General features: G+C 40.0%; 1 protein-coding gene across 6 annotated transcripts in view; it reads right to left on the bottom strand.

The window, feature by feature from the left end:
- Positions 1 to 27,479, bottom strand: part of CPQ (carboxypeptidase Q) — a 560,676-nt gene that overhangs the window by 181,141 nt on the left and 352,056 nt on the right. For all 6 annotated transcript variants that reach the window (XM_019974049.2, XM_070802866.1, XM_070802863.1 and 3 more), the window contains exon 5: positions 5,538 to 5,649. In XM_019974049.2, coding sequence (XP_019829608.2) covers positions 5,538 to 5,649 — 112 coding nt within the window. The remainder of the gene's footprint in view (positions 1 to 5,537; positions 5,650 to 27,479) is intronic.

Raw genomic sequence — 27,479 nt, forward strand, 5'->3', positions numbered from 1 at the left:
TCATGCTTATTAAATAATAAAAGTTAATTTATTGAGTTTTGGGGATGGGTTAGGCTCTGTTTTAAGTGCATTATATACATAGATTATTTAATTTTCAGAGCAACCTTGTGAGATAGGAACTATTATTTCCATTTCACAGATAAGAAAATAAGCACAGAAAGGGAAAGTAACTTACTGAAGGCCACATGTTAGTGAGTTGCTGAAATGGGATTTGAACCCAGGCAGTCTGGCTCCATAGTGCTGTTTTAACAGTATAGCATGCTGTCTCTTAACACCTACTCAAAAGAAATGTTACTCTTTAAGAGTTGTATTCATATGTTTACATAGGTTTTCAGAAATCTATAGGAGAGTTAAGTCCTGAATTGAAGGAGACTTACTACTACTTTCAAAAGCAAATAAAGTCAGTGTAGTTTCAAAGCTGGAGAAAGATAACTCAATTCACCATTGCATACATTTATTCATGCAACTGAATTCAACTCAGTTAACAGTGATTCAGGGTCCCATGATGAAAGAAGTAAGATTCAAAGCCCATAAAAGATACTAATAGGAGATGGCAAGAGTGAACATCGACATTTTAGTAATCAGTGAACTAAAATGGATAGGAATGGGCAAATTTAATTCAGATGACCATTATGTCTACTACTGTGGGCAAGAATCCCTTAGAAGAAATGGAATAGCCCTCAGACTCAACAAAAGAGTCTGAAATGCAGTACTTGGGTGCAATCTCAAAAACAATAGTATGATCTGAGTTCACTTCCAAGGCAAACTATTCAATATACAATAATCCAAGTCTATGCCCCGACCACTGATTCCAAAGAAGCTGAAGTTGAACAGTTCTATGAAGACCTATAAGACCTTCTACAACTAACACCAAAAAAAGATGTCCTTTTCATCATAGCGGACGGCAATGCAAAAGTAGGAAGTCATGAGATACCTGGAGTAGCAACCAAGTTTGGTTTTGGAGTACAAAATGAAGTAGGACAAAGGCTAACAGAGTTTTGCCAAAAAAACACACTGTTGTAGCAAACACCATCTTCCAACTACACAAGGGATGACTCTACACATGAACATTATAAGATGGTCAACACCAAAATCAGATTGATTATATTCTTTGCAGCTGAAGATAGAGAAGCTCTATACAGTCAGCAAAAACAAAACCTGGAGCTGACTGTGGCTCAGAGCATGAGCTCCTCACTGCAAAATTCAGACTTAAACTAAAGAAAGTAGGGAAAACCACTAGGCCATTCAGGTATGACCAAAATAAAATCCCTTATAATTATACAGTGGAAGTGACAGGTTCAAAAAATTAGATCTGATGGAGTGCCTGAAGAACCATGGATGGAGGTTCATAACATTGTACAGGGGCAGCGACCAAAATCATTTCAAAGAAAGAGAAAAGCAAGAAGGCAAAATTGTTGTCTGAGGTGGCCTTACAAATAGCTGAGAAAAGGAGGGAAGCAAAAGGCAAAGGAGAAAGAGAAAGATATATCCAACTGAATTCAGAGTTCGAAAGAATAGCAAGGAGAGAGAAGAAAGCCTTTTAAGTGAACAATGCAAAGAGATAGAGGAAAACAACAGAATGGGAAAGACTAGAGATCTCTTCAAGAAAATTAGACATACCAAGGAAACATTTCACGCAAAGATGGGCACAATAAAGGACAGGAATGGTATGGACCTAACAGAAGCAGAAGAGATTAAGAAGAGGTGGCAAGAATACACAGAAGAACTATACAAAAAAGGTCTTAATGACCCAGATAACCATGATGGTGTGGTCACTCACCTAGTCAGACATCCTGGTATGTGAGGTCAAGTGAGCATTAGAAAGTATTACTACAAACAAAGCTGGTGGAGGTGACGGAATTCCAGCTGGACTATTTCAAATCCTAAAAGATGATGCTGCTCTGAAAAGGCTTCACTCACTATGCCAGGAAATTTGGAAAACTCAGCAGTGATCATAGGAAAAGGTCAGTTTTCATTCCAATCCCAAAAGGGCAATGCCAAAGAATGTCCAAACTACCATAAAATTGTGCTAATTTCACATGCTAGCAAGGTAATGCTCAAAATCCTTCAAGCTAGGCTTTAACAGTACGTGAACTGAGAACTTGCATATGTACAAGCTGGATTTAGAAAAGACAGAGGAACCAGAGTTCAAATTGCAAACATCCGCTGGATCATAGAAGAAACAAGAGAATTCCAGAAGAACATCTAATTCTGCTTCACTGACTATGCTAAAGCCTTTGACTGTGTGGCTCACAACAAATTGTGCAAAATTCTTAAACAGAAGAGAAACCAGACCACCTTATCTGCCTCCTGAGGAATCTGTATGCAGGTCAAGAAGCAACTGTTAGAATCCACCATGAAACAACGGACTGGTTTAAAATTAGGAAAGGGGTACATCAAGGCTATATATTGTCACCTTGCTTATTTAATTTATATGCAGAGTACATCATGCAAAATGCTGGGCTGGATGAATCACAAGCTGGAATCAAGAATGCAGGGAGAAATATCAAAATCTCAGATATGCAGATAATAACAGTCTAATGGCAGAAAGTGAAAAGGAACTGACAAGCCTCTTGATGAAGGTGAAAAAGGAGAGTGAAAAAGCTGGCTTAAAACTAAGCATTAAAAAAAAATTAATATCATAGCATCTGGCCCCATCACTTCATGGCAAATAGATGGGGAAAAATGGAAACAGTTGCAGCCTTTATTTTCTTGGGCTCCAAAATCACTGTTGATGGTGATTGTGGCCATGAAATTAAAAGATGCTTGCTCTTTGGAAGAAAAGCTATGACAAACCTAGACAGCATATTAAGCAGAGACATCACTTTGCTGATGAAGGTCCATATAGTCAAAGCTATACATTTCCAGTAGTCATGTACGAATGTAAGAATTGGACCATAAAGAAGGCTGAGTGCTGAAGAACTGATGATTTTGAAATGTGGTGCTGGAGAAGACTCTTGAGAGTCCCTTGGACAGCAAGATTAAACCAGTCAATCCTATCGGAAATCAACCCTGAATATTCATTGTGAGGACAAATGCTGAAGCTCCCGTACTTTGGCCACCTGATGGGAAAAGTCGATTCACTGGAAAAGATCCTGATGCTGGGAAAGATTGAGGGAAGAAGGGGAAGGGAGAGACAGAGGATAAGGTGGGGTTGGATGGCATCACTGACTCAATGGACATGAATCTGAGCAAACTCCGGGAGATTGTGAAGGACAGGGAAAGACTGGCGTGCTGCAGCCCATGGAGTCACAAAGAGTATGACATGACTGAGTGACTGCACAACAAGAGCAAGTGAGATACTCTGGAAGCTGACAGTTGAAGAGAGATGAAGAAAACAAATCCGGAGAGTTCAAATGACCTGCCCCAGGCCAAAAAAGTAGTTTGTGGCACAGAGTGACCTAAAAATCTAATTGAGATGGGTCTAGTTCTCTTTTTACACTGCCATTGTGCCTCAAGTCAAGCTGGTTGGAACACACTGAATTAAAATTAACTTCCAAAATAAATATCTGTGCCCCATGGAGAGGAAAATTTTTGATAGTTGCCTGCCTCATCTCTCGAACCCACTTCATTCTAGAATAAAATTAAGGGCAGATGGCCAAGGGTATATTTTTTTAAAGGAAGAAGAGGAATGAATTCACATGTGGAGTTTCCCAGATCTCCTCTGAAGGAATGAGTGTTTCTGTTTTTATTTGCTGGACACTTTATCTTTCAAACATTACCCAATTCTAAAAGCAGACTTGATATATCTTTATAACTATGTGTGTTGGTGCATATGAATGTCTTCAATTATATTCTAAGGGTCTTAAGAACAGAGTATGTAGTATGCTCAGCTTTCACAGAATGGTTTCAGATAGTAGGTGCTCAATATGGTAATGATGTTTAAAGTATAAATAATATAAAGTTACTAATTAGTTCATTTTTTTAAAAAATGACCTTGTGTTCAGGTGTCCTACAGTTCTTTAATTAGCCTATTTTAGTGGAGCAATTTTACATGCCACCCTCTCCCCCCACAACCCACCAGGGGACATTCGGCAATGTCTGGAGACATTTTTCACTTCACAACTTGCGGACAGGGGGAGTTGTGCTACTGGCATCTAGTAGGGATGAGGCTAAACATCCTAAAATGCACGGGACAGACCTCACAGCAGAGCAAACTACTGAATTCAGAATGCATAAAAAACAAGGTCCTATAAACCTGTGATTAAACCATATTGGAAAAGAGTACAAAAGAAGAATGCATATATATGTATAACTGAGTCACTTTGCTGTACACCAGAGATGGGCACAACATTGTAAATAAACTGTATTTAAATTTTTTGAAAAAGTAATTATCTGGCCCCAAATAGCAATAATGCCAGGGTTGCAAGACACTGGTCTATTTAGAAGTAAAGAAATTGCACACTTTTCCATTTTTCCATTTTTAAAACACAAGTAAGATATAAATTAAAAGTATACACTAAAGATTTGCCCCAATCAAGACAATTTCAGTAGTCTATTGTTAAGATGAACAATTGAATACCTGTGGCCAATTCATGTTGATGTATGGCAAAAACCATCACAATGGTATAAGATAATTATCTTCCAATTAGAATAAATCAGTTAATAAAAAAAAAAAAACAACAGAGCTCCAGTCCAAAAAATAAAAGATAAAAAATCATTTAAAGAGCTGATTTAGGGTTAGAAGGGTTCATTAAAAGTCAGAGGCAAAGCTTAGGTTTAAACACATGGGTATTTAAGTAAGCAATGGAATGCCTTCACCAAAAGGAGTGCTCTGATCTCTATGACATTTGAAACTCCACAGTCACAATGGAATTCTGTTGATGAAGCATTTTCCAAACCGCCACTGGTCTGATTCAGATATAGAACTCTCATTTCAGATTGTTTGATTATTTCTAACCTCACTCAAAATCCACTTCTTGACCAGCCCACAAAGAGGAAATGTATGTTTTCTGTTTGCAAATAGGGTCATCAAGATAAACTGTTTTCACAATTAGTTCTTGCTTTGTATGCCTATCCATCTTCCCCCATGTCTAGGTTAACCTGCAAGGTCCAGTTTTTCATCCTGGATTCCTGACTGTGGCGAAAAGAATCATTCCTCCAGGCCTACTTTGCTCTCCTTGACTCCGGATGTGGAAAGATGCGTGCAGCAAAGCTATCCGAGCAGCTTGGTGATGTCTAAACAAGGGAAAGGAAGTGGGGGAGCTACTGATTTTTCTTTCCACTTGTTTATGGTTTCCTTACACGGTCTCTAGCTGATGCGGTTGCATTTGCTGCAGTTTTATTAGCTTGTTCATTTTCCCCAGTGGCTGATTATATTTGATACTTTGGCTGTCTGGTGGACACTTGAATAAAAATTGCTTTCTTTATGGGGACAAATTAGTTCTTTTCTGGGAATCAACTGACAAAAAACATACAGACCTCAGGAGAATCTTTGAACATTCCACAGCAGCTCATCTGCTGAGCATTTTGTGTGTTGAGTTAAACATCACCACTGACAACCTCACACATTGGTTAACTACTTTCTAAATATTTACCAAGATCTTTAATAAGCGAGAGGGCTTCCCATGATATAAAGGCTCCACCACCATCATCCATGGCACCCTGCCCGACATCCCAGCTGTCCAGATGTCCACTGACCAGTACAACCTAGAACAAATAATAAAAAGAGAAAAAAATAAAAGCCAAGCAGAAATGACATCAAAGAAGAAGCATTCACAGGCGTTCCAAATACAGAAAAGAAGTTTTGTATTTTCTTTTCTATTTTTACTTCTTAAAAGAACTGTGTCATTGCTAATGGAAAACTCGGTATAGAGGCATTACATAAGGGGTATGAGGTCATCTTAATAGGAATAAAACTTCTCATCTTGTACCTCTATTAATATAATATTGAATACTAAAGAAGAATTATTTATTATTGACAGATGTTTGACAACTTTATTACATGGCTTGAAACCTAAATGACATGCAGATAGAGCTCACAACCTCAACCATATTCTCAGCTGTCCCAAATTCTAGCAGACAAATAATAAACATGTGTTGAATTGAATTTAAATGAAAAAGCGAGAACAATTAATTTGTTTTTAATTATTGTGTTTGTGCATTATAAATCACTCTAGTGTTGAATAAATATGCTGGTATTACAAACGAGAGTCTAATTAAACAGAATAACTTTTAAGAAATATCTCAATTTACATGCTAAATAAATGTATAGATTATATTATAAATTTTACACCATCATAGACTTAAATTATTTTTTGAGTATCATTAATAATTATCTCTAGGAAAATATAAAAATATCTCAGTAAAACTAAATTTCATAGATAAATTTTAAACAAGTTAAAAACCAAGTAAAATGATGCTGGGCTAATAGGATATCTACATGGAAATTATATATTGCTCTCTGGATTATACAATATATGAATATCAAGTCAGATGAATTACAAATTTAAATAAAAATGTTGGAGGAAAGCAGAGAATAGTTTTGTCAAGTTAGAGTATGCAAAGATTTCTTAAACTGGATAAGAAAAGTGCAAACTATAAAATGAAAAAATAATAAACTGGACTTTAAAAATATTAGGAATATTTGTTCATCAAAAGATCCTATTACAAGAGTGAAAAGGCAACCCACAGAGGAGAAAATATTTATAAAACATATTTTCAACAAAGTCCCATATTCTGATTATATAAATAACCCCTATGAAACAGTAACAAAAAGGAGAGTGAAATGACAGAAAAATGGGGAAAAAAACTTGAACAGACAATTCTCAAAGACAGATACACAAATCACTAATGAAAGTCACTCAGGTTCATTATCAACGAGGAAATACATGGTAAACCACAATACATATCCACTGGAATAGCTAAAATGAAAAAGATAGAAAATATTAGTGAGGAGATAGAATAACTGGAACTCTCATACATTGAGTGTGAGTATAAATACTAGTCAAGTCTGTGGTTCACTAGTCTAGTCAACCATATCTAGTCAAATCCGCCAAGACAAGGCTATGGTTTTTCCAGTAGTCATGTATGGATGTGAGAGTTGGACTGTAAAGAAAGCTGAGCACTGAAGAATTGATGCTTCAGTGGAAAAACCACCAGAAAAAAACAAATAAACAAACAAACACCATAGCTTTGGAAAAACCATAGCTTTGACCATATGGACCTTTGTCAACAAAATGATGTCTCTGCTTTTTAATACACTGTCTAGGTTTGTCATAGCTTTTCTTCCAAGGAGCAAGAACCTTTAATTTCATGACTGCAGTCACTGTTTCTGGTGATTGTGGAGCGTAATAAAATAAAATCTGTCACTGTTTTCACATTTTCCCCCTTCTGTTTGCCATGAAGTGATGGGACTGGATGCCATGATCTTAGTTTTTTGAATGCTGAGTTTTAAGTCAGTTTTTCATTCTCCTCTTTCACCCTCATCAAGAGGCTCTTCAGTTCCTCTTTGCTTTTTGCCATTAGAGTGGTATCATCTACATATCTGAGGATGTGGACATTTTTCCCAGCAATCTTAATTCCAGCTTGAGAATTTTACACTTCAATACTGAGAATATTACACTTCAATAAAAAGCTTAAAAAACCAAGTTCAACAGTCTGATCCTATGAATAGCATACAGTAAATAAGCAAACCAAACTTGAACAAATCTTCTTGACAATCAACATGAAAGTGCCCCAGGACTTTGGGAAAGCACGATTTGGGGTTTCAAATGTCAGAGTGACCCATAGCACGGCCGTCTTCCCTGAGCAGCTGCAGGATCTCCCATTAACTCTGTGTATACAGACAGTCCTGACTTACTATGACTCCACTGTAGTCACAAACAAGTACAATGCTCCAGCCTAACAAATGGCCATGTAATGAACTCAAATGGATTACTTTAAGGAAAAAAAAAAAAGAATAAAGAAAAAACATGTTGCAATAGCAGGACATTCTGGTTCAGAAAGTGGTATAATCCCATGTGGGATGAACAAGCCAATTAGTCAACATATTTACCCCCTCAGAACCATTTCCCAATGAAGTTCAAGTTCCAGTGGATAAAAAGTGTCAAAATCTGTTTTAATCAACTTTTTCTCAGATAATACATGAGTCAGTAAATCAAGGCAGCTATTGTTTTAACCTTCAGATTTTGGAATAACTGAGGTTGTTTTTACAATCGTACTTCTTTCTGTTTTCTGAACTATCTCTGTTCTCCAATCCAGAATTATTACTTAAACTAATAGTTCAAAGATGGAAGTGGTTTTAAATGATAGGGAAGTAAATGTTATCTCACAGGATAAGGACTTTGGCATAGTGATATGGAAGAATGATTACAAACCATTTGGATTACGAGAGTTTGTTTTACTTTTTTTTTTCTTACAGAAAAGAATATACTGGGGATCATCAAGAGACAGTAATTTTAATATTAACTGGTTCAAAAACTAGATGATGACAAAAAACTACTTCAAATTCAGTGACACGTTTAATAAACTTGAATTTTCCTAATCATAAAAGCTTCGACTTACACCTGGTAAATAATGCAGGAGGTCTCAACGCGCTGTCTGTTTAGCATTCCATAATGCAGTCTCACAAAGGATAGCCCAGTAAAATATAACAAAGCCACTACATCTTGTGCCAGGGTCAGGCAGAAATGAATATCAGCTGTAACATATTTGGATCTGATTTAAGCAAACAAAACAAAAACACACAACTCTGAGACACAGTAAACTCCAGATTTATGAAAAAGGATCACTTTGTAAAAGATGGGAGAATGCACTGGTTCTGTTGCCAGAAGTGGAGCCCCTCAAGCACTAACATGGCCTAGAACCAACAGAGAAGTGGGGCGCCCGCCCATCTACCCCTCTTGTGTGCTGCTCACCGAGGCAAGCAGAGCACCGACCAATTCCCCGCCCTCCAACTTCCTTCTCACCGCCATCTCTTCTAAATGCAGTGATGAGTAAAAATGATTAAAACCATCAGCAGGAGCCAAGAGCAGCCACAACAAAACAAACATGAGGGCAGGATAGGAACCGCAATGCTTTGAAATACAGAGTTTGCTATTTGTGAGGCACACATTAGTCCTGACCACCAAAGAATCGGCCTTAGGGTGGGAGAGGGGAGGGCCTTCTGCAGCAGGGCAGAGATACCCTGGATGACAGCCTGCCAGGATGAAGAATTAGACTGGCAGTGGCGCAGAAACACTTGCAGGCCAGCTGTGGGTCTCGGAGCAAAGACACAGTAAATCAGGGGTAGACAGATAGCAGCCCAGGGACAGGTCCCCACTTCTCTGTTATTAGGGCATATGGAGATACTGAAGGCAAACAGATTTGCTTGATTAAAAGATGAATAAGAATATAGTTGGAATGGAACATACGAAAAACATGGCAGAACAAGGGAGAGAGCAACTTCAGAGGAACTATATTCTTATGAAAACAGGTAGATGCAAAATACTGGAGAAAATGTCCTGCTTTTTGGGCTTTCCTGCCTGCACTTATTCAACAGTTTTAATTGAGTGTCTATTAAGAGCCAGAGACATCAGATCACATCAGATCAGTCGCTCAGTCGTGTCCGACTCTTTGCGACCCCATGAATCGCAGCACGCCAGGCCTCCCTGTCCATCACCAACTCCTGGAGTTCACTCAGACTCACATCCATTGAGTCAGTGATGCCATCCAGCCATCTCATCCTCTGTCGTCCCCTTCTCCTCCTGCCCCCAATCCCTCCCAGCATCAGAGTCTTTTCCAATGAGTCAACTCTTCGCATGAGGTGGCCAAAGTACTGGAGTTTCAGCGTTAGCATCATTCCTTCCAAAGAAATCCCAGGGCTGATCTCCTTCAGAATGGACTGGTTGCATCTCCTTGTACATAGACATGGATAAAACAAATATTCTGCCTTAATGGAATTTACATGCTCATGAGAGAGATGGGCAATACATAATGATAGTTTCAAGTACTACCAAGAAAAATCAGGCAGAGAAAGGGTATAGAGAATGGTGGTAGCAAGAAGAGGAAGAAAAATCAGTCTGCTTCCTCCTAAATCATAGATAGCCTCGGAGAATTCTACCCCCACCATAATGAGAAATCTGGATAATCTCGAAAATTGTAACTTTTTTAAAGCCCATCAGAGGTCTCAGATTGTCATTCAGTCAGAGGAACTGAATTCCAGAGGATAAGGAGCTCATCCAAGGAGTGGTGGAATACAGTCTTCCTTTAGCAGAGAGTAGAGGGAGAGGTAACACGCAGAAGAGCAGGAATGAAGACAATGAAATGTTGACAGATTCTTCAAGGGTGAGTGTGAGTTAACATGAGACTTTAGAACCCCTGGGAACCTCCGACATAAGGGCTCTAGGTACCCATTTTCCAGATCTTTTCCACAAGATTCATTTAGGTGCTGATAGGAAAAACTGAGAGCAGGGCAGAAGCCCTGAGAGCCCACCTCGTGACGCAGGGGTGCAGAAGACGACTGGTGCTGCTGGGAAGCAGGTAGCAAACACGCCTGCTTCCAGGACCCTTCTCTCAAACTGGAGCCAAGTCTAATGTCCAACGGCAGTGAAATGAATAAACTATGGTACAGTCATACAGTGGAATATTATAAAGTAGCTAAAATTACCTATAGCTCATTTATAAATGAACACAAGAACAGAAATATGAAAGGAAAAGAAAGAACAAAATAAATTGCAGAAAAAATAGAAGAGTATGATTCCCTAACACAAATTGCAAAATTCAGTGAGCTAAGTAATCACTCAGTCATGTCTGACTCGTTGTGACCCCATGGACTGTACCCTACAAGGCTCCTCTGTCTGTGGGATTCTCCAGGCAAGAATACTGGAGTGGGGTGCCATTTCCTTCTCCAGGAGATCTTCCCGACCCAGAGATCAAACCCGGGTCTCCAGCATTGCAGGCAGACGCTTTACCATCTAAGTCACCAGGGAAGTCTCTAAGTAATCTTTTGCAGTGCGTAAAAAAATATGATAAAATTGTGAAGAAAAAGCAAAGTCATAATGAATGAAACTTAGGAGAGTGTTTATATCAGATGAGGTTCAGGCAGAGAGGAAGAGACCATCAGAGAGGGCAGACAGTGGACTTCGAAGGCATTAGTAGCGTTCTATCTCTGAAACTGAGAAGACATGTAACACTCTCATTCTCCTTTAGATTACATATACATGTTCTTTGGAATGTGTGCTATATTAAACCATAGCAAGAGTTATCAAAGATGGTTTTTAAAGTGAGTTGAAACAAACATTAAAGGTCAGATTTATCTCATTCCATTTCAGCTGTTGCAGAGAAAGATATGGAAATTGTCTATATTTACTTACAATCATAATTTTGTCACTAAAGCATGAAAAAAGGTTGCATTACTTTCTAAAAGTCAACTAGAGATCAACTGCAATTGTAAAACCTAAGATTATTGTATCTAGTAGCATATTGAAAGCTATTGAAATATAATGACTCAATGATCTCCAAAGTTACAGATATGCAGCAGATAACAGTCATCTCTCCCTCAGCATATTCAGAGTGTTGGTTCCAGCTGTTGTCCATTTGCCCAGCTGTGTCCAACTCTTTGCAACCCCATGGACTGCAGCAACCCAGGCTTCCCTGTCCTTCACTATCGCCCAGAGTTTACTCAAACTCACGTTCACTGAGTCAGTGATGGCATCCAACCATCTCATCCTCTGTCATCCCCTTCTCCTTAGACCTTCAATCTTTCCCAGCATGAGGGTCTTTTCCAATGAGTTGCTCTTCCCATCAAGTGGCCAAAATATTGGAGCTTCAGCTTTAGCATCAGCCCTTCCAATGAATATTCAGTGTTGATTTCCTTTAGGATTGACTGGTTTGATCTCTTTGCAGTCCAAGGGACTCTCAAGAGTCTTCTCCAGCTTCTGAATTGATTCAAAAGCATCAGTTCTTCAGTGCTCAGTCTTCACTATGGTCCAACTCTCACATTCATACATGACTACTGGAAAAACCATAGCTTTGACTATAAGAACCTTTGTTGGCAAAGTGATGTCTCTGTTTTTTAATACCCTGTCTAAGTTTATCATAGCCTGTTTTCCAAGGAGCAAGTGTCTTTTAATTTCATGGCTCTGTCACCATCTGCAGTGATTTTGGAGCCCAAGAAAATAGAGTGTCCTGTTTCCATTGTTTTCCCATCTATTTATCAAGAAGTGGAGGGATGGGATGCCATGATCTTAGTTTTTTGAATGTTGAGTTTTAAGCCAGCTTTTTCACTCTCCTCTTTCACCTTCATCAAGAGGCTCCTTAGTTCCTCTTTGCTTTCTGCCATTAGGGTGGTGTCACCTGCATATCTGAGGTGATTGATATTTCTCCCAGCAATCTTGATTCCAGTTTGTGCTTAATCCAGCTTAGCATTTCACAGGATGTACTCTGCATATAAGTTAAATAAGCAGGGTGACAATATACATCCTTTACATACTCTTTTCCTAATTTTGAACCAGTCTGTTTTTCCATGTCCGGTTCTAATTGTTGCTTCTTGACCTGCATATAGATTTCTGAGGAGGCAGGGAAGATGGTCTGGTATTCCCATCTCTTTAAGAATTTTCCACAATTTGTTGTGATACACACAGTCAAAGGCTTTAGCATAGCCAATGAAGCAGAAGTAGATATTTTTTTCTGGAATTGCCTTGCTTTTTCCATGATCCAGCAGATGTTTGAAGTTTGATCTCTGGTTCCTCTGCTTTTTCTAAATTCAGCTTGTTGGGCTTCCTGGTGGCTCAGATGGTAAAGAATCTACTTGCAATTCAGGAGACCTGAGTTTGATCCCTGGGTCGGGAAGACCCCCTGGAGAAGGGAATTATTATTATTATTATTCTCCATTATTCTTGCCTGGAGAATTCTACAGACAGAGGAGCTACAGTCCACGGGATTGCAATGAGTTGCACATGACTGAGCTACTAACATTTTCCTTTTGGTTTCAGGGCCCCCAGCAAATACCAAAATCCATGGATGCTCAAGTCTCTTATATAAAATGGTATAGTACATGCAGATAACTTATGCACAACCTCTCATATACATTAAAATCATCTCTAGATTACTTATAATGCCTGCTGCTGCTGCTGCTGCTAAGTTGCTTCAGTTGTGTCCGACTCTGTGTGACCCCATAGACGGCAGCCCACCAGGCTCCACCACCCCTGGGATTCTCCAGGCAAGAACACTGGAGTGGGTTGCCATTTCCTTCTCCAATGTAGGAAAGTGAAAAGTGAAAGGGAAGTCACTCAGTCGTGTCTGACTCTTCACGACCCCATGGACTGCAGCCCACCAGGCTCCTCTGTCCATGGGATTTTCCAGGCAAGAGTGCTGGAGTGGGGTGCCATTGCCTTCTCCGACTTATAATGCCTAGCACAACATACATGCTATGCAAATACCAATAGCTGCCAACTTGCAGTAAATTCAAGCTTGGCTTTTTAGAATTTTTTTCCCCAAATAGTTTTGATCTGCAGTTGGTTAATTTCTGTGAATGTGGAACCTGCAGACCCAGAGAGCCAATTGTATGAGTAAAGGGCCAGTACTATTATACAGAGTGAAGTAAGCCAGAAAGAAAAACACCAATACAGTGTACTAACACATATATATGGAAGTTAGAAAGATGGTAACGATAACCCTGTATGCGAGACAGCAAAAGAGACACAGTTTGGACTCTGTGGGAGAGGGAGAGGGTGGGAGTATTTGGGAGAATGGCATTGAAACATGTATAATTTCAAATATGAAACGAATCACCAGTCCAGGTTCGATGCATGATACAGGATGATTGGGGCTGGTGCACTGGGATGACCCAGAGGGATGGTACGAGGAGGGAGGTGGGAGGGGGGTTCAGGATGGGGAACACGTGTACACCTGTGGCGGATTCATGTTGATGTATGACAAAACCAATACAATATTGTAAAGTAATTAGCCTCCAATTAAAATAAATAAATTTATATTTTTAAAAAATTATAATAAAAGCTAAAATATGTATTTATATTTCTTTACAATAATAACCGTGTAATTACCTTTTAAAAAAGGGGGGCCAGTACTGTCTCATCCTTGCCATTTTGGCGTGCCTAGATTTTCACAGTCTGCATTTTAAACTGAGAGTTGTATAAGCATTTATCTAAACCTGACCAAGTTCTTGTTGATCAATCTTCAATAAATGAGATGCTAACCTCTCCGAAGCATGCTTCATTTTATAAATGTTTTGCTCAATCAAAAGCCAGAATGACAAACCTGGTGGTTTTATTTTCTAGTTTTGCGATGTTTTGTTTTGTTTGCAGCTGCTTCATTCTCTTCGTCTCATTTTATTTGGTGTATTTAAAGAGCTAGCAGGGAGGAACATTAGGGCTACAGAGTTCAAGGACTAATGCATTTCCAGACATAGGAAATCCCCGATCAAATTTTCAACAACAAAATTCATTAAACAGTTGAAAAATATGACCTACAAAAAGAGAAGGAAAACCTTCTCATTACTTAGCCTTAAAGGAGAAGCCTAGAAGTGATCTAATAATGGGCTTCAGCTGTGATGGGCCCCTCTGTGGCAGATATGAGCAGCAGAAGATGGAGCAAAGGAACAGATTTGGGCTGCAGCAGTGAGCATTTAGGGTCATAGAAACGATCAAGAATTTTCTGATGGAAGGATTTTGTAGAAGTTAAAAAAAATAGCTAACAGGGAAAAGGTTATGGAAAACTCCATTCCTTGGAAGGTTTCTAAAATAGGACACATTCTTAGGTCATAGTAGTAAAGCTAACAGAGAAGGAAGAAATAAAATCTTCCAAGGTCCCATCTTGTCCAAAGTCTGTGACAGTTTTCAAGAGTTCTTGTTTTATTCAAACCACTTTAAAGTGGGAAACTGTGCTTTGAAAAGTCTCCATAACCTCAACAGACTTTTCCCTCAGCATCTCCCAGCTACTCTGGCTGCCATAATCTTCCCAAAATTTAGAATCTAAACACAGGTGGGTAGGCACCTCTCAAGAAACCTGTTTCATAATTCCCATCAGAGACAAAGACTTGGCTTTCAGAGGGCAGTTGCTGAATGTTTCATGCTATTGCCTAGAACAGACAAAGGGGACAATGTTTGAACAGATATTATCCTCCCCAATGAACAGACCAGGTGGTTTGCAGAATAGAATGGGGCTCCTGACATGTTGGGTGTTCAGAAATAACCCAGCAAACATTTTATCTCCTCTTGACTTGGTTTCTTATCATCAAACCTTGTTTAGTAAAGCTTTTGGGTGCTGACAGCTTGTGGGTTACATGCTTCTTTTACAATAAAATGGTCCGTCTGTCCAAATGCTCACACATCACAGAGCTGCTTCTGAAAGGGGCTCTTTCCACCCTACCGGACCCCCTTACTCATGCAGGGCCCTCACAGTGGCCTCAGAAAAGGAAGATCATACCTATTCCTAGTTGAATTCTGTGAGCTGATGTTGGAGGAAAACCAAGATGGGCCTAATTTATCTGTGATTCACAAAAACCAAGTCTCCAGTAGATTTAGAAAATGTGGTTGCAGTGTATTTGGAAGAAATGGCTGAAATTGATTAAACATTGATTTGTGGATGGGGCACAGCAGAGACTATCTACGGAAGGAAATCATTCTGATTAAACGGAGGTGATTGAGTTTTATCCAGAAGTGAGGACTGGTTGCAATTGGAGACGATATTCTTTTAAATGAAAGAACTATGCTCCTGCACGCCTTCTCCCTTGGTCTAAGCAACTACAGGATAAGCTGCCTCACTTCAGAGGATGGGAGGAGTAGAAAAGTTGACTTACAACATTGCACTTGAACCTTCTCAGGGGAGGAGTGGGAGACAGAGACTTTAGGCAACTTATACCTCGATGACCATCTTTCCTGTGATTGAATCCAACTATGATATTATTACTGTGCCCAGACAAAACTTCACTCTTCTTACAACCATTCACTGACCACTGTGTTCCAGAATTTTGTTAGGCATGGTATATAGGACTAGAAATAGAAAGAACAGAGGCCCACGGTACTTTGATATCCTACAGATGTGTTCATGGTTTGATTTAGGCAAGCTAATAGCAGTAGCATCGCTTTCATTATAGAAAACGGAGGCTAAGGTGCTTCCTACCTAAAGAAACTTTTTTTTTTTTTTTGCCATTTAGATTTATAAGCTAAAAGATTCTTCTTGTCCCTTAATGGTTTCTAAAATCCCAGAAGCCTTTGCAGCTTAGAGTATTACAGTACTGTTTTTGATGCTTGTTTGTCTATTGACTGTGGAAACTTTCTCAATTACTGAACCTTCTCGGATATTCTGAACAATCCCTACAGAAGCTGGTCTGCAAGATCAGCTGAAAGGCTCAGTCTATAAAACTTCCAGTTCTGAGCCATGAGACAAAACTAAATAACAGGCCAAGATTTACCTATTCAAATGAGTACTGTCATTTTGCAAAGCACAGTCCCTGAAAGGTTATACAATAATTCCTTCTCTACCACCAGTTAGCATGGATTAGTATGCACATTTACTTCTGTGTACTTTTTCCTTAACAGAAAGGAATTTAGTCTGAGGATGAGGGATTTTTACTTGCTTTAATTGTGCTGACTGGGAAAGGAAGGAAAGAATTAAGGAAGGAAGGAGAGGGGGAGAGGAAAGGAATAACTAGCACAAAGCAGAAGATGAAGCAGAGAACAGATTAGAAGGGAGAGTGTAAAAGTGAAAGTCGCTCAGTCGTGTCCGACTCCTTGCAACCCCATGGACTATACAGTCCATGGAAGTCTCCAGGCCAGAATACTGGAGTGGGTAGCCATTGCCTTCTCCAGAGGATTTTCTCAACCCAGGGGTCAAACCCAGGTCTCCCACACTGCGGGTAGATTCTTTACCAGCTGAGCCACCAGAGAAGCCCAATCAGAAGGGAAGAGGTTGGCAAAGAAACGTGGAGAAAGGCAGAGGAAGAAGAGATGTAAACCAGATCAAGATGTGAATCTGGCTGTGTCGGGTTGCTGAGGTTCACCTGACAGAAGTCAAGAGAAGATGTTTCTCCATGTTGTGATGAGCACAAGCTAGATGTCCTCACAGACGGTGCTGAGACTAGGCAAGCTCAGAAGTGGGAAGGAGGCATTGGAAATACTACCCAGCCATGATAGCCTGTGTAATTCAAAGAAAAGTTACCTAAAATAGTTCTGCCTCAAACATCTAAGTAATTCTGTTGGCTCCTGCCTGCTGTATGCTTGGACCACAGTGGTAAGAAAGAATCAGAAGTCAACCATGCCAAGTCCTAAAACTTGGTATTGAACTCAGGGGTAGCTCCACGGCTTCCTATGACATCAGCACTTAAGACAAGCTTAATTTTGGTTCATGAAGTATAGCTTAAACAAAAGACCATCAAATCATGTTATAGCTACCCAGATAGAGGACATCGTTGTTTTTTTTTTTTTTTTTTTTTTTTTAGCTGTATCATGCAGCCTGTGGGATCTTAGTTCCCTGACCAGGGATTAAACCTGTGACCCCTGCAGTGGAGGCACAGAGTCCTAACCAATAGACTGCGAGGGAATACCCAATAGAGGACCTTTCAGAACATTTTGATGACCTAGTTTTAAACTTCAGGACAGAGTGTCAAGGAGTCAAGCCATAGGCTTGCTGCTCAAGGGTAGCCCTTCCTGGTCTTTTAGTCCTCTCATCATACTTGACCTCACATTCTATCAGCCAGGTCATAGAGTTAATAATCTCTGTATTAAGACTCCAGAAAGAAGCCAGATTTCCATTGGTAGATTTTGTTTTAGGAGAAAGACGTTGAAAATATTAAGCATTTTATATTCTTGCATCCTTGGGCAAAAGAATATTACTTTGCCCATTAATCCTGATTCTGTCTTATTTTTAATTTCAGTTTACATGTCCTAGGGAAAAAACCCAGAATAGACCTCTTATCTGGAGAAGGCAATGGCACCCCACTCCAGTCATCTTGCCTGGAAAATCCCATGGACGGAGGAGCCTGGAAGGCTGCAGTCCATGGGGTTGCTGAGGGTCAGACACGACTGAGAGACTTCCCTTTCACTTTGCACTTTCATGCATTGGAGAAGGAAATGGCAACCCACTCCAGTGTTCTTGCCTGGAGAATCCCAGGGACGGGGGAGCCTGGTGGGCTGCCGTCTATGGGGTCGCACAGAGTCGGACACGACTGAAGTGACTCAGCAGAAGCAGACCTCTTATCTAGCGTTGTACCTAATATATACGCTATGAGATCCAGGGAAAAGTATACACTACATATATTTACCCAAACTGAAAAACTCTCTCTTTCCATTCAAAATACAATAAATTGAAGCTCAACTTCAATATTCACCGGCAAATTACACATCTACATGAAGAAGAGAAGTGACAATTTTAGTCTCACAAGAATCAAAAGTCACTAACAGCTAAAAAGTGGGTTAACCGTATGTTTGTGCATCACAACTCAAAAGGAATTGCCAGGAAGTGATTCTTCTAAGTCCAAAGTTAACCTGAAGCATGGCTGTGCTTTGCACAACCCAAAAACTTGTCCTCTGTCCTTTTTAAAGTGACCTTCAAGGATAAGAAGTAGGAGCAGCTTGAATGTCATAATGTTTGGGAAAGGCAGATCTGCTAGACAGAAAGGAATAAAAATGGGCCCGAGGGACCAAGAGCCCGTGAGGAGTGCCTATCGAGAAAAGAAACTAATGGGAATACAAGATAGTTTTCAAAACTTATCAGAGGCCACAAAAAAATAATGAATAGTTTAGCTTTTGTCTCTCCAAAATGCAATTAATTAGACTAAAGTAACATTGTGATAAAAGAATGTTCAGTTTCTCCATAAATGGATATTGGGACATTATTATAACATTGTAGGCCTAGATGTCTTAATGTCAACTCTTATGAGGCCATCCATGATCCCCTAAGTATTTTGACTTGTCATGAGGTTATATTCTCATCAGTTAAATGTTGATTATAGCCATGTGGTTTGAATAGTTAATCATATACTTTGGGGAAAGAAAGGAAGGAGGGAGGGAGGGAGATGGACTCTTTCTCCTGAAAAATCAAAATGCTAAGAAGACAAGTATTTATTAATTTAACTTGTATTTGGTAGCACAATCAGTGTATTTTAATAAAATACAGAACTAGAGCAAGATAAAGAGAAATATAAGCATCAATACAAGTCACATAATTTGCACCAAATTCTTAATGTCAGCACCTGCTTAACCAGTATAATCAGGTTCAACATTTTCATCAATATCTTAAAGATATGCTTATGAATTTAAGGAAGATAGAAGTATAAGATGAATCATTAATATGTGGGAACAAATCAAGATCCAAAAATACCCTGAGACAGAAATGATAGCTTATAGCCAACAAGATAATTCCACAGGATGAATATGAAGGTGTGCCTTGCACTTTTTGATGGTGGGTTGATCGCAGTTCATTTGGGGACAACCAGAACATTCATGTTCTGGAGAAGGAAAACGGCAACCCACTCCAGTTTTCTTGCCTGGAGAATCCTAGAGATGGGGGAGCCTGGTGAGCTGCCGTCTATGGGGTCGCACAGAGTTGGACATGACTAAAGCGACTTAGCAGCAGAAGCAGCAGCAGAACATTCATGTGGGAACTCAGCAGTGGCCACAAGACTGGAAAAGGTCAGTTTTCATTCCAATCCCAAAGAAAGGTAATGCCAAAGAACGCTCAAACTACTGCACAATTGCACTCATCTCACACGCTAGTAAAGTAATGCTCAAAATTCTCCAAGCCAGGCTTCAGCAATATGTGAACCATGAACTTCCTGATGTTCAAGCTGGTTTTAGAAAAGGCAGAGGAACCAGAGATCAAATTTCCAACATCCACTGGATCATGGAAAAAGAGAGTGCCAGAAAAACATCTATTTCTGCTTTATTGACTATGCCAAAGCCTTTGACTGTGTGGATCACAATAAACTGTGGAAAATTCTGAAAGAGATGGGAATACCAGACCACTTGATCTGCCTCTTGAGAAATCTGTATGCAGGTCAGGAAGCAACAGTTAGAAATGGACATGGAACAACAGACTGGTTCCAAATAAGAAAAGGAGTACATCAAGGCTGTATATTGTCACCCTGCTTATTTAACTTATATGCAGAGTACATCGTGAGAAACGCTGGACTGGAAGAAACACAAGCTGGAATCAAGATTGCCAGGAGAAATATCAATAACCTCAGATATGCAGATGACACCACCCTTATGGCAGAAAGTGAAGAGGAACTCAAAAGCCTATTGATGAAAGTGAAAGTGGAGAGTGAAAAAGTTGGCTTAAAGCTCAACATTCGGAAAACGAAGATTATGGCATCTGGTCCCATCACTTCATGGGAAATAGATGGGGAAACAGTGGAAACAGTGTCAGACTTTATTTTTTTGGGCTCCAAAATCACTACAGATGGTGATTACAACCATGAAATTAAAAGACGCTTACTCCTTGGAAGGAAAGTTATGACCAACCTAGATAGCATATTCAAAAGCAGAGACATTACTTTGCCAACAAAGGTCCATCTAGTCAAGGCTATGGTTTTTCCTGTGATCATGTATGGATGCGAGAGTTGGACTGTGAAGAAAGCTGAGTGCCGAAGAATTGATGCTTTTGAACTGTGGTGTTGGAGAAGACTCTTGAGAGTCCCTTGGACTGCAAGGAGATCCAACCAGTCCATTCTGAAGGAGATCAGCCTTGGGATTTCTTTGGAAGAATTCTAATACTAATTCTAATTACTAATTCATGACGGACCATCACCTCTCCATTCAATTAAATGTTACCAAAGTCATTTTCATGTTTTGCATCCATGGGTAAAAAATCCCATGAGTCTATCAACCCCACGTGGTATTTCCCTTTATCTGCCCTAAGATTATTTTCTCAAGTACATAGTACATAAAAATTATGACTTTGCAGACATTTCTAAATGAATTATTATTTTTTTCTTTGCAGGGTATAAAGATTGCTGTACTCATTATTAGGGTCTCATTATATCATTTTGATGGTTCGTTCTGAACCTCCTCCAATTCCACTGGATTTTGGAGACGTGGCAATCAAACTTGTAATGTATAGATGACATAAGTTTTTGTGTGTATTGTAAAGAAACTGCGGTAACCTTCCTGATAGTTCCCAGAATTTACTTGGTCTCTTTAATTGCTTAGAATTACACAGATTAAGAAACCTATCTGTCTCTGGACTCCTTGTCAGGCTCCTACATTCACACTCTACTAGAGTGAAAATAACTTTGGGAGATCAGGGCCAACACCCTGCTTTTACACAGGGAAGTAATTTGCCCAAGTGGCAGGGCCTGCAAATAGAACCCAGAACTTCTGACCCACAGCCAAGGGTTATTTCCATCACATCCCTTTGCCTGCTTCATATAAATGGTACATAGCCTACTTTTGATTGCTTTTCTTTAACACATTACCTTTTACTTGACTATGCTAAAATTAATCTGCTATGTTTAGCTTTAACACATAATCTAAAGAATTTTTTAAACAATTTATCCCTATTCGCATGACATGGCTGAGTTTTTAACCTCTCTAAACCTTGCTTCCCTAGCTGTAAAGTAGGAATAATACAAACCTTTAAAGTGTATTGTGAGAATTAAATGAGATGAAATAGCATGTTCACAACTGTCATGGTCCCTGGCACGGAGCAAGAACACCTAAATGGTTGCCATTATTGATTACACCATAATTATTTTAAGATGACCTCAAATGCTGCAAACAATTCTCTCGAGGAAAGCCTCACTTGGGGGCCTGGAGCACATAAGTGGGTTTCACAGAGCCCGCTGCCACAGGCACAGGTTTTGGGTACTATGCGCTGCCAGTTTGAATTAGAGGGAGTATCAATCACAAGCACATGTTATTTAGAAATATGACAAATATTCTAAAAATGTTGTTTGGTGAGCTTAATTTAAAACAGCATGAACTTCTTCCATCTGAAAACATCCATATGCCATGAAGTAGCTAAGTTACATTTTCATTTCAACAGTAGGTTGCAAAGGCGGTGGGGGGTGGGGGGGAGGAGTTAGAGCTCAAGTGATCACAAACACACAGGCTTCTCTAAATAACTCTGCAGTTACTAGGTAACCAGGTAGCACTGGGTGAAAATAACTTCAGGTGTTTGAACTGCTGCTGCCCATGTACCAGAGGTGAGTTTTGCCCTGGCAATGGCTAACTGAGTGAATGATTCCACTGTCAATTGCATTTACAGGACTAGTAAGACTGGCCACACAATAGCCCTCTTCTCAGGAGGGTCTAGAATAGAGCCTTGGAGGAAGCATCAAAAGCCTGGCATATTTCATGTAAAAGTAAGAAGCTTATGCTGGGAACAAAAAGCATATCCTGACATCACATTTGAGCATAATCTCTGTAGAGAAGGTAAAAAAAAAATCACCAAGAATGGGGAGGGGATGACAAAGGGCAGATAGCAATAGTTTATGCATTGTAGACAAATTTAGGGGTAGCATTGTCTGAAGATCAAAGAAATAACTAAATGGCTTGTCAAAGGAGCATTGTTTTAGTTCATTCAACTCTGTACCCTAACAATTTATGAATTTCAACGTCCATATGTTCCTCCAGTAAACTGCGATGAGGTACAGCATGTTTCAACACTGTCTTTGCCCCTCTTCTTTCAACAGAGTAGTTAAGCCCACGGGCTCTAGAGGCAGACGGGCAGGATGTAAAGTGCACCTCTGTCGCCCACCAGCTTCCCAGGTGGTGCTAGCGGTAAAGAAGCCACCCGTCAGTGCAGGAGATATAGGAGACGTGGGCTTGAACCCTGGGTCAGGACGATCCCTGGAGAAGGGCATGGTAACCCACTCCAGTATTCTTGCCTGGAGAATCTCATGGACAGAGGAGCCTGGTGGGCTACAGTCCATAGGGTTGCAAAGAGTCGGACATGACTGAAGCGACTTAGCATGCACACATGTCACACTGTCATTTACAAGGAGCTTTCAGTAAGCTGCTTGGGCTCTCTGGGCTCCCATTTCCATGGATCTAAAAATGAACATTAACAAATGTCCTCAGCATTGATGTACTCGCAAGCATGAGGAAAGGACTCATGCCAGGCACCCAGTGCAGGCTCCATCCACCTAGTTTCCCAATCATTCATCCTAGTGTTCATTACATGTTTAGTTGTTAGCAGGATGTCCTGATGAAATGCTGTCTGTCTTCAGTACAAATGGATCTCTTGATGGTATTCTCAAGCAACTGGAGGGCAAAGAATAAACTTCCCTCCTCTGGTGGTAGGGGCCTGGGAAGGGGGAAGAGAGTGCAGACTTCAAAAATAAAAAGGCTCCCACCCCTGATCTGGGGCACCTCTCCCGGGAGAGGGGAGGGTGCGCCCACAGCCCCATCCCTCAGCTCTTCTAGTAGCCGGTACGTCCTTTGTGTATGTTTCTCAAAAGACTTGAAATATGGTAGAGAATCAACACATCAGTGGTTGATTTGCTTCTATTTAGTAATAGAATGTGATTCAGAATCAAAATAGTTCAGTCCCTTACAGAGAAAGATATTAATTGTTGTGATCAATACACAATTAAAACAAATTTCCAATTGATTACTTTGACTTATACAATTTAATCACATAAACCTATTAAAGACGTTTACTTTCAACTATGTATAATGGATAATGTAACTGTCTTCCTCTCAATGATGAGTATAAACAATGAGCACATTAAAAAAAAACTAACCTTCAACGCATTCTTCGAAGGTCAGAACCATGTAGAGCTATGGACAAGAAATTAGGACCAGAATTAAAGTCATGCTTAAAAGTTAACTATAAGACTTCTGGTCAGCAAGTTCACATCTTCATGAACCTTTGTTCCAAACATGTGGCAATTAGAAATGAAATTATAAAAAGAGAAAACCAAAAGGTTATAATTTGCCTCCGAAAACCAGATAAACATCTCTGTGGACTAGAAACGGATTAGAATCACAAGGCAGTGAGTGAGTTTGAAGCCAGGGGACCTGCAAGGCTCCAGACGTAGAAGCCAGCCATGACTGCTGGGCTTTCTGTTCCTGTAGGCAGACAAAAATCTAAAATCCCTTCACTGGAGAAAGGGGAACCTAAGCCAGGCTAACTGTGTGAAAGCAAGCAAGAGGATTGAGTTCAAGAGAGGAGGCTGAAAACAAAAGAAGCCTGCCAAGATGTGAAGCCTTATGAAACAGTTGCACCTACGAAGGAGAAATGAACAAAGATATGATTCAGAACCAGGCACTGAATCAAGCCATTGGCTGGCCTTATAACAGGATGTGTGATCCCCGTTATCACCATTGGCAAGAGCGGCTGATACAACATAATAAAGCCTGGTTCTCGACTGGCAATGTCCTCAGCCAGGTGAAAGCAACCGCAAAACCTTGAGAGAGACAGAACTGAACCCAGAGGGAGAGAACACAGTGCAAACAACTATACAAACTGAATTTTAAAACATCCTACTCAAAAAGAGCTAGCAAACCCAAATTTCAAAACACACGAAGGAACAGAGTGCTAAAAATGTCAACAAAATCAACAACTGAAAATAAAACCTCCACTCCAGATTAATTTGTGGAAAGACTGTATAACGATTTTTTAAAAATTATGCTTAGGGTGATCAAAGGATTAATTTTCTAGAAAAAGAAAAAATCACCAAAATTGACCTAAGAAGAAATAGAAAACCTGGAAATATCAATAAACATTAAGAAAGTCAATCAAGAATCAGAAAGTACCCTCCGTCCCACACACACACAAACTAAGCCACCAGACTCAAGAGGTTTTACAGGTGAGCTTCACCCAATTAAAAGAAATAGAATATCCTCAAACTTAGCCAACTCATTTACCAAGGTGTTACACTGAAACCAAAAAAAGACAGGGACAGTATAATAAAGTAAATTATAGACCAACCTCATTTCTGAATAGGATGCAAAATTATTAAATAATTAAACATGATGTACAACTTCCTCCAATTTTAACTGATAAAATTAGAAAGCAACAGACAAAAAAGCTTCGGTACAAAATGTGAAATATAAATTAGTGATTCTCTATGAAAAAAATGAAATCCATATACTTCTGATTATAGACATGGAGGGGTCAGTAGATCTGTGTACACAGACAATGGCATTTGGAATGATAAATTCCAGGTTGTTACCCAAAGATTAATTCGAGCAGAAAATGAGCATGCTACTTCATTTACTCCTGCTCCACTACCCACGTACAGAAAGCCAAATAGCATGGGACCCTAGCGCCATAGTTTATTTATTTTTGTTTTATATTTACACTATCGCAGTATCCGTGAAATATTCAATAATTTAAAAAGAAAACAAAACAATAAGACAGAAACGTAGGACTGTGGGCGCCCAGTTGTCTTCTGTGCCAGACAGGAGCTCTGAAGCACCAAGTGCCTGCCCGGCCCGCAGGCTTCTCCTTAGGAGAGCAACCCTGGGAATTCCCTATGGACAGAGCTGCTGGAGCTCATGCCATGTGTCAAGAGGAACCAGCTCTGCGTCCAGGGCTACAAATAATTATCTCAAAATCAGCTTCTAAATCAAAGCAACATGGGTAAATCAGACATGAGAGAAGTTTACCTTTGACCTGGCTTGGCTCAAAAACCTTTTCAAGAAGGTGAGTTGCACTGGATGGTGATACATGAGGGGGGCACAGAGAGAGGGAGATGGGACGGAGGGGTCCCTACACCCTATGGGGTTCATCTTGGTTTATCCTTAAATCTGTCCTATAACACAATCTTAAAAGTACAGGGGCTAGAAATCTCTGTAAAGCGAAAAAGCAAACTACATACCCGCCATCCATATGTCCTCATCGCCCCCCCGGTTAATCTGGGCATATCCCATCCCTTCTATGTTCCCACAATTATCTGTCCCATCTATCTAAATATAGTTAGAAAATGCTATACCACTCTAGAGAAACCTGTTTAGCTTTACCCTCCATTTCCAAAATGTTTTATCCATGTACTCTGCAAGCATTTATCAATCCACTATTAGACGTCATACTGCATATGTGGTGAGGATAGAGCAATGAGCTGGACGGATAAGACCTCTGGCCTTCTGAAATCACATTCCAGTTGAAGGACAGGTGATGACCAAATGCACAAAGATAACCCCAGGCAGTGACACATGCTGTGAAATAGTAAAATTTCGTGATGTGTCAAAGAATGGTGAGGGGCTCATTGGCCAGAAAAATACCTCTCCAAGGAAGCAGAGTTTGATTGAAAACTGAATGGTAAGGGCTGGCCTCATGAAGATCTGGGAAAGAAAACTCCAGCCAAAGGGAACAGCTGGTGCAAAGATCCAGGGGTTGGAATGAATTTGAGTGGTTAAGTCTTTCTTCACAACAACTTGTCACCATTTAGCAGAACAGTGAATCAGGGAACCACATTTACGAAATATTTGAAGTACCAGAAACACTGGTTTAATTTGAATTTGGGAATTATGAATGGACATGCTGATTTAGGAACTATAGAAATTACTTAAATGCTCATAAACAGATCCATCTGGAAATGCTAATAATTCTCTTTCAAGTAGGGAAATGCAACATATTAGATCTAGAAGTCACAGGAAAGGTGTGATATAGCAAATTGAAGTGAGATTTTCTAGGATTATTTTTCTAATCAGAGACATTCATCAAATAATTTTGTTTTGGAAATCAAAGTAATGCAAATGCCTACTTGTCACAGAAGTCTTGTGGAAGGGAACCAATAGGGAAGGATTTTTTTTTTTAGGGGGAAAAAAGTCAATCTACAAGGGAAAACTGGGGAAAGGATGGGCCCTGAAGACAGAATTAAATGGAAGAGGAGCTGGATAAACAGATCAAAGCAGACACAGGCCACTTCACAGTAAGTGAGAAAGGCGACATCATTGAAAGCAGCCTTGGGGCCCGTGGTCTGTGGCATCCCAGCATGCCCCTGGGATGCTGCAGTGCATCCAGCGAGCGGCCACCGCTCAAGGCACGTCACCTGGGCGTCACCTGGGCTGACTGCAGTTCAGTGTCACAAGAGATGGGCAGAGAGCAAACTCGGGGGAATGTGAAAGCAAACTAGTGGCGTGGAGAACTTCCCCAATAAGAGGCTGCAGTTTCGGAACACGGGGTCAATCAGTTAAGGAAGAATTCATGTGGTGCAAATTGGATGAAACGGGGACAAGTGAACAAGTTAGCGAGGAGGCTTGTGTTCTGGGTTTTATGGACTATCGCACCATTACAACAGATTACCTTTGAGAAATGTAAGTTCCTCCAATTTCAAATCTAACTTGAAAGGGATGCTAAACTGGATTTAAGTGCAAAAGATAACCATGCTGCTGGGGCCTCTTTCATCTTGAGGGAAAAAGAAAAAGCAAGCTCAATCAAATCATTTGTGGGATGGAGCGTTCTGATTAAATCGATTTCCTGACTAGATAGATTTTTAAAATACAGTTGTCAATCTTTCTTAAAGATATCAGCTGAGATCAGTGGAACAGAAGAGAAGCAGTCCTGAAGCAGATCTGTATGTGTATATGAAATAATTAAGCGTATTATAAAAAATGGCTCACAACACCAGCACACTATGTGCATTATGA

Source organism: Bos indicus, chromosome 14, assembly GCF_029378745.1.
Source record: "Bos indicus isolate NIAB-ARS_2022 breed Sahiwal x Tharparkar chromosome 14, NIAB-ARS_B.indTharparkar_mat_pri_1.0, whole genome shotgun sequence".
Lineage (NCBI taxonomy): Eukaryota > Metazoa > Chordata > Mammalia > Artiodactyla > Bovidae > Bos > Bos indicus.